Source organism: Salvelinus fontinalis, chromosome 35, assembly GCF_029448725.1.
Source record: "Salvelinus fontinalis isolate EN_2023a chromosome 35, ASM2944872v1, whole genome shotgun sequence".
NCBI classification, from domain to species: Eukaryota; Metazoa; Chordata; class Actinopteri; order Salmoniformes; family Salmonidae; genus Salvelinus; species Salvelinus fontinalis.
In genome coordinates, this window is record NC_074699.1 from 32,372,973 (window position 1) to 32,390,297 (window position 17,325).

The 17,325-nt window shown below is 42.6% G+C and overlaps 2 protein-coding genes across 5 annotated transcripts in view; one reads left to right on the plus strand and one right to left on the minus strand.

The window, feature by feature from the left end:
• Window positions 1-383: 383 nt before the first annotated feature.
• The window catches only part of LOC129834929 (RNA-binding Raly-like protein), a 31,430-nt gene continuing 14,488 nt past the window's right edge, over window positions 384-17,325 (minus strand). The window contains exons 4-6 of the mRNA XM_055900299.1: window positions 2,910-3,023; window positions 2,133-2,284; window positions 384-1,524 (exon numbers count right to left, since the gene is read on the minus strand). Coding sequence (XP_055756274.1) covers window positions 1,486-1,524; window positions 2,133-2,284; window positions 2,910-3,023 — 305 coding nt within the window. The 3' untranslated portion in view covers window positions 384-1,485. The remainder of the gene's footprint in view (window positions 1,525-2,132; window positions 2,285-2,909; window positions 3,024-17,325) is intronic.
• Window positions 3,214-11,200, plus strand: LOC129834743 (uncharacterized). 4 transcript variants are annotated; one of them, XM_055899997.1, is made up of 5 exons: window positions 3,214-5,320; window positions 5,506-5,610; window positions 5,706-5,975; window positions 6,077-6,181; window positions 6,300-11,200. In XM_055899997.1, the coding sequence occupies exons 1-5, from the start codon at window positions 5,305-5,307 to the stop codon at window positions 6,683-6,685; spliced, it is 882 nt and encodes a 293-aa protein (XP_055755972.1). In that variant the 5' UTR covers window positions 3,214-5,304; the 3' UTR covers window positions 6,686-11,200. The 4 variants fall into 4 exon arrangements, with proteins under 4 accessions (XP_055755972.1, XP_055755970.1, XP_055755969.1 ...); XM_055899995.1 differs by having other exon boundaries at window positions 3,219-5,320; XM_055899994.1 differs by having other exon boundaries at window positions 3,219-5,610.

Sequence of the window (17,325 nt, forward strand, 5' to 3'; positions counted from 1 at the left end):
TCAGTCAGCATTAGTTACACACATTACATCATTGCCTTTCATCCTGTTTCCCTTTATTACACACACAGACACGGGAACCAGACAACTGATTCCTATTTTCCCTAAAACTTAACCCCAAACCTGACTCCTAACCCTAAACCCTATGTCTAAAATAACCACTTTTCTTGTGGGGACTGGCGAAATGTCCCCACTTGTCCATATTTTCATTCTGGTCCCCACAAGGATAGTAAAACACACACACACACACACACACACACACACACACACACACACACACACACACACACACACACACACACACACACATACACATACACACACACACACACACACACACACACACACACACACACACACAGATAAAGAAAACACTCCCAGAGGTGTTTTTAATCAATATGAAAATACCTTTACTACTGTGACAGTGTGAGTAGTGTTTCCACTTGGCTTCTTCATGAATGCAAACAGAACTAACAAAACATCTAACACCAATAGAATTATAATAAAACAATTATCATTGTTGTTTTCTTCTCGCTTTAAAAAACATTAACAAATAAAAAAAACTGAAACAAAATGCTGGATTAAAATCATACAGCCGACAAAATACAGTAAAGTTTTACAGTAATACACAATATTACACATGGACCGGGCCGGGGCCTCTCCTCAGCTCATAGCGCCAGGTACATAGAGGAAGAGATGGGCTACTGTTTCTTCATACCTTATACAGACAGGTAGTAATACAGCAGAGAGATAACATTACACAGACATAACTGGGAGGATTTTAACTTATGGACAAGTATAAACTGATGAACTCATGCTCTGGTAATGATATGATATACAGATAACAAAATGACTCAAGTCACTGAAAAACTATGATTGCAACATCTGTAGTATGCTCTTTTCAAAAAACCTTCAGTCTCTCAATATGAATGTCAAATTTATACGGACTGGTAATCAGAATGTTTTTCAGGAAAATATGAAGACGTGCTAAAAAGAGCATAAGAAAATTATAAATATGGAAATTATTTCACCTTCCTGTTCTGGTTAATAATTACAATAATTACACTCTACAGATAAAGTGTGTGTGTGTGTGTGTGTGTGTGTGTGTGTGTGTGTGTGTGTGTGTGTGTGTGTGTGTGTGTGTGTGTGTGTGTGTGTGTGTGTGTGTGTGTGTGTGTGTGTGTGTGTGTGTGTTCACACATACAATATCTGCCCTTACCATACAGAGAGAGTAGGAATAGATGATTTAGAACCTAAAGAGGCTAACGAATATAAGGGCAGGATTTATACTCTGAACACAAAGTGGTGTGTGTAGTAGTGTGTAGTAGTGTATTTCTGTTTGATGTATATGTGGATGTAGAATACAATGTAACTGGTTGGTTAGACAGGAGTGGGGCCTCTGAATCAGTTGTTGGCATGGTAACTTCTTGACAAGATGTTCTCTTCCTCTATGTCTGGCGCTCCTCCGTTTCTTCTCTGTTTCCATCCTCACATCTCGTCCTCAGGGTCAGAGCTGTGGTTATTCATCTGTAACACACACACACTCAATCAGCAACAGTGTGTCAAAACACCAAAGAGTGTTTTGTTCAGGTAAGGCTCCCCTCTCCAGGGTGATTATACACAGTGATGAGGAAGGTCTGGAGGATAATAGTCTTCTATATAAACACCCACTCATCTGTCAGGGTAAGAGCATCCTGCCCTGCTTTCGTTTGTCCTATTTTCAGTCTCTCTTTCTTTCTCTCTTGCTTTTACTCTCAGATGTTCTTTGTGTGTTTGAGTTGAATGTCAGTTATGATTGTGAACTGTGTGTGGGTGAGATGAACCCAGAATGGGATCTTCAAGTGTCATGCTATTGATTTGTTTATATTACTCAAAATGGCTATGGATTTGATGCTCTTGTCAGTGTTCTCTTTGTGTGTATTTGTGTATGTGTGTTTGTGTGTGTTTCTGTGTTTCTGTGTGTGTATGTGTGTGGAGATAAGCACTATTTCTGTTGCATGGCAAATCACTCTGACAGCTGCTAAATCACAGCCAACCATAGGACATGCTTAGGCCCTCATGTCGCTCTGAGACAAGGAGAAAGAACTCCCACTCACATTCAGATATTCTCCACACACAGACATCAAGCCAGTTACCGTGTGATCATCGTCGCTGGCCTCCCCCAGTTCGGGGCTCTCTCTCTGGATGCAGCGGCGTGGGGGGGACAGGGGGGAGGGGGAGCGCTCACCGCTGCTGGCAGAGGGGGAGTACGGTGACCCGGCCAGGCTGCCCTCCCTCACGGGAGACCCTAAAAAATACGGAGAGAGAGGGAGTGAATAGGAGTGAACATTCACTAAGTTCCCTCTATAGGGCAGATTAGTGTTGGTGTGCCTGTGCTCACTTTCAATCTAAACCATCGATGGTCAACTGCAATGCACGATTTGACAGACGAGAGGAGAGAACAAGAATGACAGGATGAGGGAGAGATGTGGCGATAGAGAGAGAAATAGGAGAGGGGAGAGGGAGACAGAAAGTAGAGATGAGGTACAGTAGTGGAGGAGGATCATAATTTACATTGGAATAAATGAATATGGAGATGAGATCAGTCAACCACAAAAAGGCAACGTGTACAGATAAGAGATAGAAAGGATGAGATGACACACATTTCTTTTTTTATTTGTCAGTACAGTATGTGTGTCGTAGAAAGGACAAAGATGCAGTTTGTCCATGTGGCCACATGAGGGCAGCAGCAGCTACAACACTTCCCTGTAGGGCTTTGTATTTATTCTCCTGTAAGCCTTCTTTCGCCATCTCTGTACTTCTCACTGTCATTCTTCTTCGCTGATTCGTAAGAACTGTGGCTTCCCCTACCATGCTTTACTGCTGTTTCACCTGTCCACTCCTCTGTCTCTCTCTCTGATTGGTTGTCTCACCTGTGTGGTCCTGCCTCAGTGTGTCCATCCTGTCCAGGTTGTCAAGCAGCCCGTCAATCTGTGTCTTTATCAGAGTCAGCTCCCTCTTAATGACCTGCAGCTCCTCCATTCGCACTACAAGTAGGGAGAGGTTGAGGGAGGGAGCGAGAGGGGGGAAGGAGAGATATTGAGAATGCGAGAGGGGGAGAGAAGGAAGGAAAGGATCCAAGGCAAGTTTCTGTGAATGTGTTGGTAATAAGGACTATCAAGGTGATGAGGGTGGGTATTAGAACAGCATATACACTGCCTATTGGTTCTGCTCTGAGAGAGATTAAAGTAGATGTCACACGTCCAGATTTGATGGATGACCCTATGTGGTCCTATGTGAGCCTATGTGACCGCTATGTGAACCTAAGGGGTTGCCTGTCAGGGCATTCTGATGGTTAGGTGGGGGTCTTTGGGTAAGGGTCCAGTTGTCAGGTCAACCGGTAATGATTTATGACCCCAGCCTGATTTATGACCCTATGTAATGATTTATGACCCTATGTCCTGTTGTAGCAGGCCTGCCCATATTTGGGCTTCCGGTCAGGACATCCTGGCCGGGGTGGGGGTCTTTGGGGTAAGTGTCAAGTTGTCAATGTCGTAAATCAGAAAAAGATCATGATTTATGAACCTATGTAGTGATTGATGCCCCAATGGTTTGTAGAAGGGGGGCATGCCCATATTTGGGCTTCCGGTCAGGACATTCTGATGGTTAGAGGGGGGCTTTTGGGTGGTAAGTGACCAGGTGTCATGTCAAACTGTTCCTGGATGTCTAGTGTTGGGGGGTTGTTAATGAACATTTCAAAGAGGCTGGCTTTGCAGAAGCCTTATAAAGCCCCAAAACAATGCATGTTTAAGATTGTACAAGATAAACCCCCTGAATATTAAACAAAAATGACACATATGTCAATTTATGGTATGTTATGCTCGGCTTGTCATGAACCCAGTGAACAAAGCATTGAGGAAGTTCTGTGTGAAGCTCCAGAATGTTTTAAAGGATTTTTGGGTACGAGTGAGGGCCCTATGTCTTACATATTCCAGCCGGAGGATTCTACGGTAAAGATCTTCAACGCCTGTGGCCCCAAACCCGTTTATCAGGCAAAACCTGGGAGTTTTTCTCCTGCTCTGGGCATGAGAGAATGGCTAAACATCCGGATGGCTCTTTGTAAAATTGAACAGGTCCTGAGTGGCACAGCTGTGCCAGGCTATGCGTTGGAAGAACAGGTCTTCGGACGCAGTGATCTCAAGGCTCTAAGAATTGCTTCAATGGACTATAACCCGGACAACAAAGTGACAATTTTAGCCTGTCAAGTTTATGATGCGGGTAATGCTACAAAGTCTGTCAATTCTCCAGTAGCATCCAGAGCATGCAAAGATGTCAACTTTTTTATTCCTGTGTTTAGTTTTAAATGGGTTGATTATCCAATTTTCATAACACTTATGAATAAGCTGGACATTCTCTTCAAAAATCGCGAACAGTTAAGACGCTGGCCTCGACTTTTCTTGAGACATAGCCAGGACCAAAAGGCCCGACGTAGGATTTACCCCTGGAGTGAAAACTTAGCAAGTGTTGATGAGCCTGGCAAGAGATCCCGGCATTTTGATGACCAACTGGACACTGACAATGGGGGGTGGTTGCATCAGATCCCTGGATCTGTAAGAAAGGCTTTGTAAAATACCTTAAGAATGTAAGGCTATAAAATGTATGTACTAAATATTTTGAATGAAATAAAATGGTTTTTAAAAACAGAATCTCACCACGTTATGAACTCTCGCGTTTGTTCACGCTTAGCGCAGTCTGTCCCTGAGAAAAAAAACTTGCGCAATGTGCGCGCGTATGGGCGTGCTTGTGCTGTAGTGGCTGTGTGTGTGTGTGTGTGGGTGTGTGTGTGTTTCAAAAACAGAAAAAGGGGGGCGAGGTGTTTGTTAAAAAAATACCCTTGCATCTGCGCTCAAGGCTCTCTCTCTATGCATGGGGGGGTCGTTTGAAACCAGGGTTTACACTATCAGGCCAAACAGATGTCTAAAAGTCATTCAGCCCAGTGCTGTCGAGACCTCCCCAGCCCCAGCATCTAGATGCTAGCCCCCGGAGATTTTAGAATATCAAAAGATACCTAATGTTTAGACGCCACCCAATACCCTATGTTTGAACCAAATGGCTGGTGTTTGAACCACATGCCTTAGGTTTCAAAGATAACTTTTTAGGCTGTTTTAGCGCGAAAAATACGACACCACTAGAGTCCGACGGCTACAAAAGCTAAGCAAAACAGGTCCCCCCTGTTAGCATCGTTTTCGCGCATTTACCCTACAGCATTCCTCCAGGAATAGTTATCGGACGGACCCCTTTAAAAAAGATCTGGTAAATACCCTCCTGATGGATATTTCTCAAGGTTAGTTCTTGAAATAAATATTTACATATGCTATATATTAGATTTGTTTGTTCTTGGGAATTGTTTGAAAACGTTGTATGTTATAGAAATATTAAACAGGTCTTAGGGCCCGGATTCTTAACGTATAAAATGTCAATATTAGCTAAAATGATTAGAGCTTTAATATTATCTAATGTTTTTTTTAGATTCTCAAACCTTCACTCAGATTCTCCGAGATATAACTGAACTCGAACCGGTCGTAGGGTCTCCGGAACAAATTGTTTACATCCCAACGCCGACCCTGAATTGTAGTAAGTAAGATTCCAAGAATTCCTTAAGAATATTTATACCTTAAAAACAAAAAGTATCGGCGTCTTATATTAAAAGTTATTTTATGTGTTTACAGCGGAAATACCTCCTAGAACGGGTGCCATAGGGAGTCTACACGGTTTCTGTGAAGGATATGCCTACGAGACAATTGTGCCCTACTCCCAGGATGTATTTACACAGAAGCCGCAAACAGAGACTTTAAACGGCCTGTCAACTCCCCTGACCCAGGACCGCTGGACGCCCCCTATTAAACACCAACGGACAATCAGGGCCCAGATCCACAGGTCCGCTTCACCCGAACAATACTACTGGGAGGGTATTCACGAGACAGCGTTACAAGGACAAGGTATGAATCAATTATAATTTATATATATATATATATATTTTATTTTTATGCCTGAATATGTTTAAACATGTACTAATGCTGTTTTTTTTTTTAAATTTCAGGCTCACAAGCTACAGACCAGGCAGATGCTATAATTAGGGTTGCCCAAAGACATGTTCCCGAGTTCTCAGAGCTTCTTCAGAACAGCCCTCTTCAAAAAAGCCGAGGTATTTAATTAATGTATTGTTAATATATAGGCTTATATCTGAAATGTATTTTACATTTTTATCAAACATATTTTAGGGTTAATAACCTATTTTTCTGTATGTATTATTTTTAATGCAGACTCCTCGCCTGCTTATAAAGACCTCCAAGAAGCTACACATCTAGATCCCGAGGAGGCGCCAAAGACCCCAGTCACCAGAACAGCGAAGCCTGATGATTTCAAAGTTTTAAATGACATTTCTGAGGTAGACGATTTGATGTTCTGTGAAGTGGCCAACCTTATTGAAGCGGCCAATTCTGGTGCGGCAAAAGCCTCTTGTGAAATAGACCAAGCCGTGCTTTTCAAGGCTTTTACACAGGGTTTAAAATCACGAAAGGCTTTACTTCAACGTCGTATGGGTATTCTATTCGAACATCAATACAATCAGGATGTGTCATTCTGGCGTAGAGAGCTTCCCCGCATGTTAAACAACAGTAGGGTTAAAACAAGCAAATACCTCCGTTAAAAAACACATATGTAAAAAAAACACAAGCACACACATCCTTAAGTAGAGAAATGGCGCCCCCTATAGACCTAAGCGAGACAATTGAAACCCTCTTAGCGGAAATCCCTACAGAGCTCCAAGATATAATTAACCATATGAATGATTCTGGGCTAATTGACATAGGGGCTATAGATGAAAACCTATTATCCCAGATTCCCTCCGAACTCATTGAAATTATTACACGTATGAATGAGTCAGGGTCTGCAGATGAAAACAGGTTATCACAGATACCCGAATCAATCATATCTTTAATTACCCAGATGAACGAGAGCCCAAGGTTTAATTCTGCACCCCCTACACCTCTAAGCCATCCTTTAACACCCTTGTTCGAAGAGGAAACCCAATACGATGTTTTTGAACAGCTGAACAAATGTCTATCAAATCTGGATCGGGAAGGTCTTGATCACAATGTACAGAACGAAAGCCCTAGGTTTAATTCTGCACCACCTACACCTCTAAGCCAGCCTTTAACACCCATGTCTGAAGAGTCTGAAACCCAATACGATGTTTTTGAACAGTTGGACGATTGTCTAGCAAATCAGGATGGGGATGGTCTTGATCGCAGTGAACATGTTTTGTATCGAAATAAATTCCACAATATTGAGGTTCGACAGTTTTTCAATTTCGCATGGGGGGGTCAGATTCGGGAATATGCTGTGTTTTACGTAATGCTTATGGACACTTTGAATGAACTGGTAGATAGAGTTAGAGCTTATAGCCAACCAAGGGATACCTTACAGTTGGAAATTTTAGGAGACAGTCTGCAGAGCCGTGTGTCGCTTATTTTAAATAGGGGTGAAGCAGATCTTGAACAATTTGTTAACCTGCTAGAACGCCTTGTTCAGTCAAATTTAAACGTGCTAGCAGATAGGACCCTCGAACTTGTAGTACAATTAGTCCGGCCACCCCAAGGAGGCGGCGGGCAGAGACGTAAACTCGATAGCCTGATGCAGTCCGAAATCATAAGCAATAAAAAGGCCTACCTCATAATCGTTCACAATCATGGTAATAAGCTATGCTTTGCCATAGGTTTGGCCCACTTACTCAGCCCAGGATGTACAGAGCGCGAAGCGTTACAGAAAGCTCAAGAGCTACAAAAGGCTGTGGGTTTAGGTATACAGGATGCTGTGGCTTTCTCAGACATAGGCAAATTTGAAAACTTTCTGAATATCAAGATTGTGGTTTTGTACCACAGCAGGGCTAATGACGCGCTCCTGAAGTTCCAAAATATACAAGAGCCACACCCTAAGACTATGTACTTTTATGTGCAAAATGAGCATTACTATGCCGTAACTAACATCACAGCATTTTTAGGCGCCCCATATGTCTGTCCAGCCTGTCATACCGGCTACACCCGCAAGGGGGGGCACTCGTGCCGTTATAACTGTTCAGTATGTCTGGATAAACATTGCCCTATGCAACCGCTAAACTTGACACCCTGTGAGGATTGTCACCGCACATGTCGTTCAGCCTACTGTTACGAAAAACACAAAACTGAAACATGGCACCCCAAGGCCTGTAAATCTGTAAGCATTTGTGACATTAACAAGAAATGTCCAAAATGCCATTGCAATTACAACCTTAAAATAGACAGCCCTAAACCCCATGTTTGTGGAATCATACATTGCCCAATCTGTAAAGGGCCCTTGAAAAGCAGAGACGCAGAAGTTGTTCAAGAAGTACCACATGAGTGCTACATTCAGCCCCTGGCTGAAGATGAACATACAGAGAAATATGTTTTTTATGATTTTGAGACAAATCAGCAATCAGGGGTTCACTTGCCTATTTTTGTATCTACCATGACTTTCAACGGTGAAAAGTGGTCGGCCGAGGGGCCCGATTGCGCCCGACTCTTTCTAAAACATTTTAGAAAGGCCCAGTACAGAAACTTCACGTTTATAGCACACAATGCGCGCGCCTATGACTCCTATCTGCTTCTGAACCCTTTGATACAGCAAGGCGTGGCGCCCAGTGTCATTGCTCAAGGGAGTAAAATCTTATGTTTTGTTGACCACGCCTTCAAACAGAGATACATTGACAGTTTAAGCTTCTTACCCATGAGATTGGCTCAAATGCCAGAGGCCTTGGGTTTTGAAAACTCGGTCAAAGGCTATTTCCCCCACTTCTTCACATCTGACGAGAATCTACATTATATAGGAGCTTATCCAGCCCCCGAAATGTACGGTTGTGATCAAATGTCTACCAAAGAGCGTGAGAAATTCATGACTTGGTACGAGACAGTAAGACATGGAACTTTTGATTTTCATAAAGAGATGGAATCATACTGTGACAATGACGTGGTTATACTACGTGAAGGATGCCTCAGATTCCGAGAAGAGGTAATCAAAGATGCAGGCATTGACCCCTGGAGCTGTACAACTATTGCATCCGCGTGCATGAAAACCTATCGTACACACTATCTAACTCCAGCCTCTATAGCGATCCCATCGCCAGACAACTACCGACGACAATTCAAGGCCTACTCTAGTGGCTCCATTCAATGGTTGGAGTACCTAGCCCAGGATAAAAATGTTTTTATCCAACATGCTTTGAATCGGGGCGAGAAGGCTTTTGGGCCTTACCATGTAGATGGATACACACAGATTGACGGTGTTGAGACAGTGTATGAGTACAACGGTTGTTTCTTCCACGGTTGTAAATTATGCTTTGTCCCCCAGGCCATGTGTGTCCTAACCCAAAAGACTTTTGGGGAAATGTACCAAGAGTTCCAAGACAAACTGAATTCTTTAAAGGCTACATACGGGTTAAAAGTGGTGGTTTTGTGGGAACACGAATGGACAGCCCTGAAAAAGGCGGATCCTCATGTTCAGGCCTTCCTTACCCAATATGACCCTCCAGAGCCCCTGGAACCGAGACAGGCCTTGTTTGGAGGCAGGACCAATGCTTTGACATTGCGTTATGTAGCTCAACCCGACGAGACAATAGGTTATGTAGATTTTACATCCCTATATCCTCATGTAATGAGTTCCTCATGCTATCCTATAGGGCATCCTGAAATTATTCACAGCGACTTTGACGAACCCCAAAATTATTTTGGTTTAATCAAAGCGACTGTCTACCCTCCTAGGGGTCTGTTTATACCTGTGCTGCCTTACAAGGGGTCTAAAGGAAAACTTTTCTTTCCCCTTTGTCGCACATGCTGTGAAAACAACAACCAGGAAAACCCATGTGATCACTCAGATCAAGAAAGAGCCCTGACAGGTGTCTGGGTCACCGTTGAATTCTCTAAGGCTTTGGAGAAGGGGTATCGTGTGGCCAAAATCTTTGAAGTGTGGAACTTTTCCAGGAAATCAGACACACTTTTTAAAGAGTACATCAAGACCTTCTTGAGATGCAAGCAGATGGCTTCAGGCTATCCAGCATCGGTTACAGATGAAGAAAGTAAAGAGAAGTACATTCAAGACTACCATGACAGAGAAGGCATACTTCTTGACCCTGACAGAATACAGGTCAACAAAACCAAAAGAAATGTTTCGAAATTGTACTTGAACTCCCTTTGGGGGAAGTTAGCGCAGAGAAGCAATATGCTAACAACTTCGATCATTAAAGACCCGGAAGAATTTTTGGAATTTGTTTTTTCGGACCAATACGAAATTTCACATTTTTCATTCTTGAGTCAAGACATTGCCTTGGTGCAATGGCGGCGCAACCCAAAGTGGGTTCTACCCCCAGGTAATGTAAATGTGTTTCTTGCAGCATTTACCACAGCCTATGCCCGACTTGAACTGTACACCCTCATGGAACAGCTTCAGCGGCGGGTTCTTTACCACGACACAGACTCTGTGGTCTATGTAAGCAAGCCGGGGGATTGGAACCCCCCACTCAGCAACTATCTTGGGGGTTTAACTAGTGAACTCGCCGAGGGTGACCATATCACAGAATGGTCCTCATGTGGGCCCAAAAGCTATGCTTTTAGGACTAAAGACAATCACGTGGTGTTGAAAGCCAAAGGCGTGACTCAAAACTACGAAAATGCCCCGCGTGTAAACTTGGAATCAATCACGCGCTTGGTCGACGGGTTCGTAAATGACAAGAATAGTGACTTGGAGATTTTGACCTCCTACAACAAAATAGTGAGGGATAAAAAGGGGTTCCATCTAAGAAACGCCCCACTCACTAAAAGATTCAGGGTAGTCTATGACAAGAGACGGCTATTGCCTGACGGTACCACATTGCCCTTTGGCTACTGACTTAGGCTACAAGCCCCAGTGTGTCTTAAAGGTTAAGATATAATGACGGCTGTCGAGGATTTTGACCCCCGTTTAAAACTGCCCTTTTCGGCCTTAATTGCAGGCCCATCAAACAGTGGTAAAACTTTTTTTGTAAAAAGTATTTTAGAGAATTCTGAACATGTGTTATCTCAAAAGCCTGACAATATTGTATGGTGTTATTCCTGTTACCAACCTCTGTATGATGAATTATTGAAGACAATAAAAATCAAGTTTGTTGAAGGAATACCCGATTCTCTGTCTGATGATCAACTTCTCCCCCCACATATACACAATCTGCTTGTTTTGGACGATATGCTATTTGCTGGTAGCGAACATCCAGAAATTGCAAGAGCTTTTACCCAATATACTCATCATAGAAACCTGTCCGTGCTTTACTTGGTCCAGAATGTGTTTCACCAAGGTAAAAATAGCCGTACCATTAGCTTGAATGCCAACTACATGGTATTGTTTAAAAATCCTAGAGACAAACTGCAAATTAGCACTCTAGCTCAGCAGATGTACCCTGGAAGGAAATCATACTTTATGGAGAGCTATGAGGACGCTACCAAAGAGCCATTTTCTTATTTAATCGTGGATTTAAAAGCAAATACTCCAGAACAGCTTAGGCTACGTACAGGCCTGTTTCCGTGGGAGCGGCCTGCTGCATACCTTCCTAAAAAGTAAACGCTATGTCTCTGCGTTTAAAAAGAAACCTGCCCCTTTTGACAAGGCTAGTTGGGTCTACAGCTAAAGGACGGAAGGCCATCTTGGGTAGTTGTTCTTCAGATCTCATATTAGCCTTATGTGAGATTGCTTTGAATCTTCTCAAAGGGCGCATTCCACTCACCCTGAACCAATTGAAAAAATTAAAGAGACAAAAGACCGCGATCAAACTCTTTGCCAATAAAAGGGCCAGTCTTCAAAAGAAAAGACATAGTATACAACAGTCTGGAGGTTTTCTCATACCTTTACTCAGTATAGCTGTGCCCTTCATCACCAGCCTTATTGCTGCCAGACGTGGGGGTTGAACACGCGGTGTGATGGCCACTAAAATGTACTTGGTGCCACAACAAGAGTTGGATAGACTTAAAAATCAAATGCAGGGTCCTGAAAATATCAGACAAACAGCTGAAAATGATTTGGATACGGCCATGAAGGATGTTTTGAACCGAAAAGGATTGAACCCTTATGATAAGATCCAAAAATACACAAACCTAATGCAAAGATATTTGACTCTGGTAAAGCAAGGGGCGAGAGAGAGCAACCATTTAACACTTTCCCTACCGGACCCTTTAACAGATGTCGAACCTAACGATAGCCAGGCCCCGGTAAGGCCTGTACCGGCGCTCTTACCTAGTGAAGATCCTATGTCTGGTGAAGCTCAAATGCCTTTTGAAGATAAAGTTATGCATGACCTACTGACACATGTGCCTTTACGTAACCGGAAGAATGTTAAATACATTATGAACAAGATAAAAGACTCAAAGGGATTAGCTGCTTGGAACGATTCTGGAGAGTTTATACTTCAGGGCGCTGTTGTTAGGGGTTCCCATATGGTGGACTTACTTAAAAGTACCACGGCTGCCCACAAGGTTGCTGATGACCGAAGGCCTCCCGGCTGGCGTCAGTTTCTTAAGGCCCTGGCAATCCTGAACATTCCCCTCTCGGGTGTACCCAACCATAAGCTTCGTCAACAGATTCAAGCTTTAAAACAAAAGCCTTCAACGAGATACAGCACCCCTAAAGATGCCCCAACGACACCGCCCCCCTATGAAAGCGATGATGCTAACTCATTTACTCCCATGAACGTCTCAGGACCTTTTCCTAATCCCGATCTCTCGGCGTGGTTAGACTTTTGAAAATGACTTTTGAAAATGACTTTTGAATGACTATGATTAAATTCAATAAAATGTTTTATTTGAAAAATAAGCAATTTAACATTTGTGGCATTCTTGAAACATATGACGTGAGCATACGCCTTGATTACGCGTTCTTAAACGACACACATTTGAACACTTTTGATATTTTCTAACAAAACAAGATACAAAGTCATCATTACTTCTTAAATCATCCTTATAAAGAAACATAACATCTTCAAAAGAAACTCCCCGGGCTCTTTGGCACAGGTAAAATACACAGTGGTGACCGCATGTAGTGGAAAGGTTATCTTGCACTTGTTTGATGCTGTAGTAGATCTTTGAACCGTTTAGGGTCAAAAAATCTTTAATAGATTTAGGGAAATGTGAAAAACCGGGGGGAAAGCCATAGGAATCAAAAAAAGTTGAGATTTTTCTTCCACCTTCCTGTTCTAATGTCATAGCTAGCCAATGTTCACCAGGCATGTGTTTAGGATGGGTATTGACAATAAACATTGCAGGCCTCTCAGGCCATATCTCAATAGGTAATTCATCACAAGCCATCACTCCACAAAATTGTTTTCCAATCAAGCGGCTCATGAGCCCTTCCAACTCTTGGGTATTCATGTCTTTGCTCAAAGGTCCTTAATAATAATCCACTAAGACCTGTCTTCGGGCATTCACTTCCAAGATTGAATCAGAGCATGCGTAAACAATCATGCTAACTGTACAGGTTAAAGGTGTACGGAAACGCATTTCCAGCCTGAGGTTACCTTGGGACATCACAGACAGATTTCCTGAGGTGTCATCATCAGGTGATAAATTGAAAGCATACAAAGTGTAACCCTCTGCAAAATCATTTCTGTCAATAGGCAAAGAGAGATCTTTTAGATGCCTCCCTGTGGCCAGGAATAGATTGTAAAATTCTCGCACAGATATGTTGTTGTTAAATTGGGGTTGGAAAGCCTTAGCCGGAACCTGACGTCCGTCCTGACAGAGAGCTACATACTCTGCATTGAAGTGTTGAAAATTAAAGGGGTTTTTATCTAAACTCCCCGTATTAGAGGCGTGATCAACCAGACCTATAACCACATATCTAGGTAAAGGGCCTAGAAATAGGTTTTCTTGACTGCAGATTCTACTGCCCACAGGTATGCTAAAGGTTTTCATGGTAATTCTTTGGAGAGGGTAAAGGGCATTTCCTTTCATCAAAGCATGTGAGTGACCCAGGCGTACTGCCGGAGATACAGACACTTTTTTTATAAAAAGGGTGGCCCCCAACACTTTCAAACTAAAATCCCCGTCTTGGGGAGACATCAGGCAAAACTCATCCTTGGCCCTGGTTAATTTTAATCTTAAATCAACAGAATTTAGGAGCAACCGTTCTTGAAAGAAAATGTCAGAGTGTATAGGGCCTAGCAAATGAAACTCTCGAGATTCGGCGCAGTAGCGAGCGCGTGCCGCTAGGCCTTTGTTCGCCCCCGTGGAAGGGTCTGTCGATTCCATAGAGACTCCTGCAGTATCCTTGCTAAACAACCCGGCGCTAAATTGTGTTTTGAGAGTGTCTTCGGAGTAGTTTAGCAAACACTCCATGATGGCTCTATATGGGTATGTGGCGCTGCTTTGACTGATTAGGCGTTCACCCAAAGTCACATCCACTTGGGAGAAGATGGTGGCCAAGGGGTAATTAATGAGACTCACTTTGGCATCGCCTGCAATATTAGACCCATCTCTTTTGGTCACTTTTAGACGTAAATGCACCAAGGTGTTGTTGAGGTCCAGATAGTTGTCACCGTGTCCTGGTATGAAAAATTCGATAGGCCCGTTATCTGTAATAGCCGAGAGGGGGGCTATCTCCACATAACTGGACCTGTCTATTGAATGCTGCGTTAACGGTGCCGTGAAAAGATCGAGTTCTGTCTTTATAGCTTCAGAGGACATTCGGTGTAAAAGAGCCATGTCACTTATTCTTTTAGAAAATACTTCCTAGTATTCTTTTTGGTCCAGACCTCCTCACTTTACCACGTCTTTGACTTACTGAGGTTCTTTTAACAGTTAACCTCCGCTTTTTAGGTGCAGGCCTGCGTCTTAAACCTGGGGGTCTCTTTTTAGGCCTTCGAGACAATATCATAAGACCAGAGCCTTCTTGATGCTCCACCTCTGGTGACGCTCTGCGGGTCATAGCATTTGCTACAACCTCACTTACTATATTTTTAGCCGCGGATTTTAAGTGTGGTTTGGCTATGCTGAAGCCTCTCTTCATAAACGGTAAAACCATCCTAAAGAGGTTACGAAATATACCCCCTATCCCCGCACCATACATTGTCGGTGATCCATGATATCCTGGTAGTCCATTACCAACTTGATCCACATAGTATGAAACATAACGGTTGGGGTCGAGCTGAGGGTGCTCCATAACCCTTTTATTTGGTATTATGTTTATAAATATAATACCAAATATTATATATGTAGAGAGGTTTTGGTGGGTCTAAAGTGTAGTTTTACAATAGTTTTACCATAAGTAAATTCAATGTTTTCGTTCTGATCCGTTTTAAGCTCAACCAGAATGTTTTCAATATATTTCTTGCTGACGGGTACGTAGTGCGGCTTGTCATAATTGACAGTGACGATGTCCCCATCCTTTCCGTCTATATGAACTGTTCTCAGGAGGGGCACACATGTGTCTCCGACCCTTTGATAGGTTATGATGTCGGTATACACAAATATGTTGTAAAAGCCTGCATGGATATCGGCAGGGAATGGGAATAATTTATCTTTCACATACGTCCATTTATTGGGACCCATCCCCAACATGTAGGATAAATTACCGCTGGTCTTTATACCCCCGTTAGCAGGCCCTGAGATTTGTATCCTTTTATGGATTGGATTGTAGAATAGGAATATTTCCATCTTGTTTAGGGTTAGGTGTTCATTCAACTCTGAGACGATCCTGTCGACGGTTCTATAGAAACCTTTTTTAAGCTTAATAAGTTTCGCAGGTTCCGATAACTTTTTGCAATAAAAATCACGGTCCTTATCTTTGATATTATACCAACTATGGGGGTATGTAATCTCGCTGAGACCTACTTCCCAAGCCTCGGATAACTCTATAGGCTTTGGAAAATTGGTTGTATAATTCGAACTCTGATTATTACGATATATATGTGCAGACGCATTACTGGGGAGAGTCAGGTAGAAGCCGCTGTGTTCCATGATGCACTCCTGTGTACACGAGAATGAGGAGCTAGTTATCAGGACTGTGGGTTTAAATTAATCCCCGTTGCCTCCACCACATCATGCTCCAATACCCAACTGTTGAACTTTTGGGGCCAGTTTTTCCAGCGGACCAGCAACCATTTTTTACCCTTTTCTCTCTTCTGATCTAGAATCTCCTCCACGTGAAAGACTTTGTCTTTACCCAACTGGACCTTCTGTAATTCCTTTTCATAAAAAGATCCCTCTATAAGATCCCCGTCATAATCTTGTAATTTGTAGACAGAGGGTATGCGTGGCAGACATTCTGTAACGGTAAACAACTCCGAGCTAAAACCTTGTTCGTATTTTTTGTCGAAAACACCCCTCAATTTAGATATACGCACCAAGTCACCCACGTTGAATTTAAAGTTAATTTTTTTCTTACGGCGAACGGGGAACAAACCATACAGATTTTTAAAGACTTGAAAAGAGTTTTCAGAAGACACCTCAGACGGTTTCATCCTTATACTCTTATGATAATTGTTATTGTACCCCTTTACTAAATCCTGAACTATATCGAGATATCGGTGTGTGTTGTGAGCTGTAAAATATCTCCACATCCGCTCCTTCAAAGTCCTATTAAAGCGTTCCACAACCGAAGCTTTCAAATCCGAGCCTGTAGCAAAATGTATTATGTTATACTTATTCATCAGCTTCTGAAATGTCTTATTGAAGAATTCTTTTCCTCCATCAGTCTGCACTTTATTGGGTGCGCCTCCTGCCTTCAAGATCGAGTCAAAGGCCCGGGTTACCTCGGCCCCGCTCTTATTTTTTAAAACCCTTACAAAGGCTACTTTAGAGAAAATATCTATAACCGTTAGCATGTAGCGATTTCCATCATTTTTATCGGCAAGGGCCTGCATGTCGCATAGATCCGCCTGAAATTGGGATAAGGGATGCGTAGAAAAAACTCTATTTCTTGGAAAATGTTTTCTTACAGATTTATGGAGAGTATAGGCATCCTGCTCTGATAACCACTCACTCACTTTAGCATCGCTTAACAGGCTACCTGTTTCTTCGGCTATTGCTCTCTGTAAACGCTCTTTACCACCATAAGACCCGGGGTTAGAGGGATTATAATAAATGTTTTTCAACAGCTGTTCAGCCATCCTTCTTGCCTCTCTGAGGGACAATAACGTTAATGAGCAACTTTCAAATAACGACAACATTTCAGTTTGAGAATTTTTATTTTTTTAACACCAAGTATTACGTATACAACCAATTCAGGATTTGTTGCAAGATACAAGTCCCAGTTTTC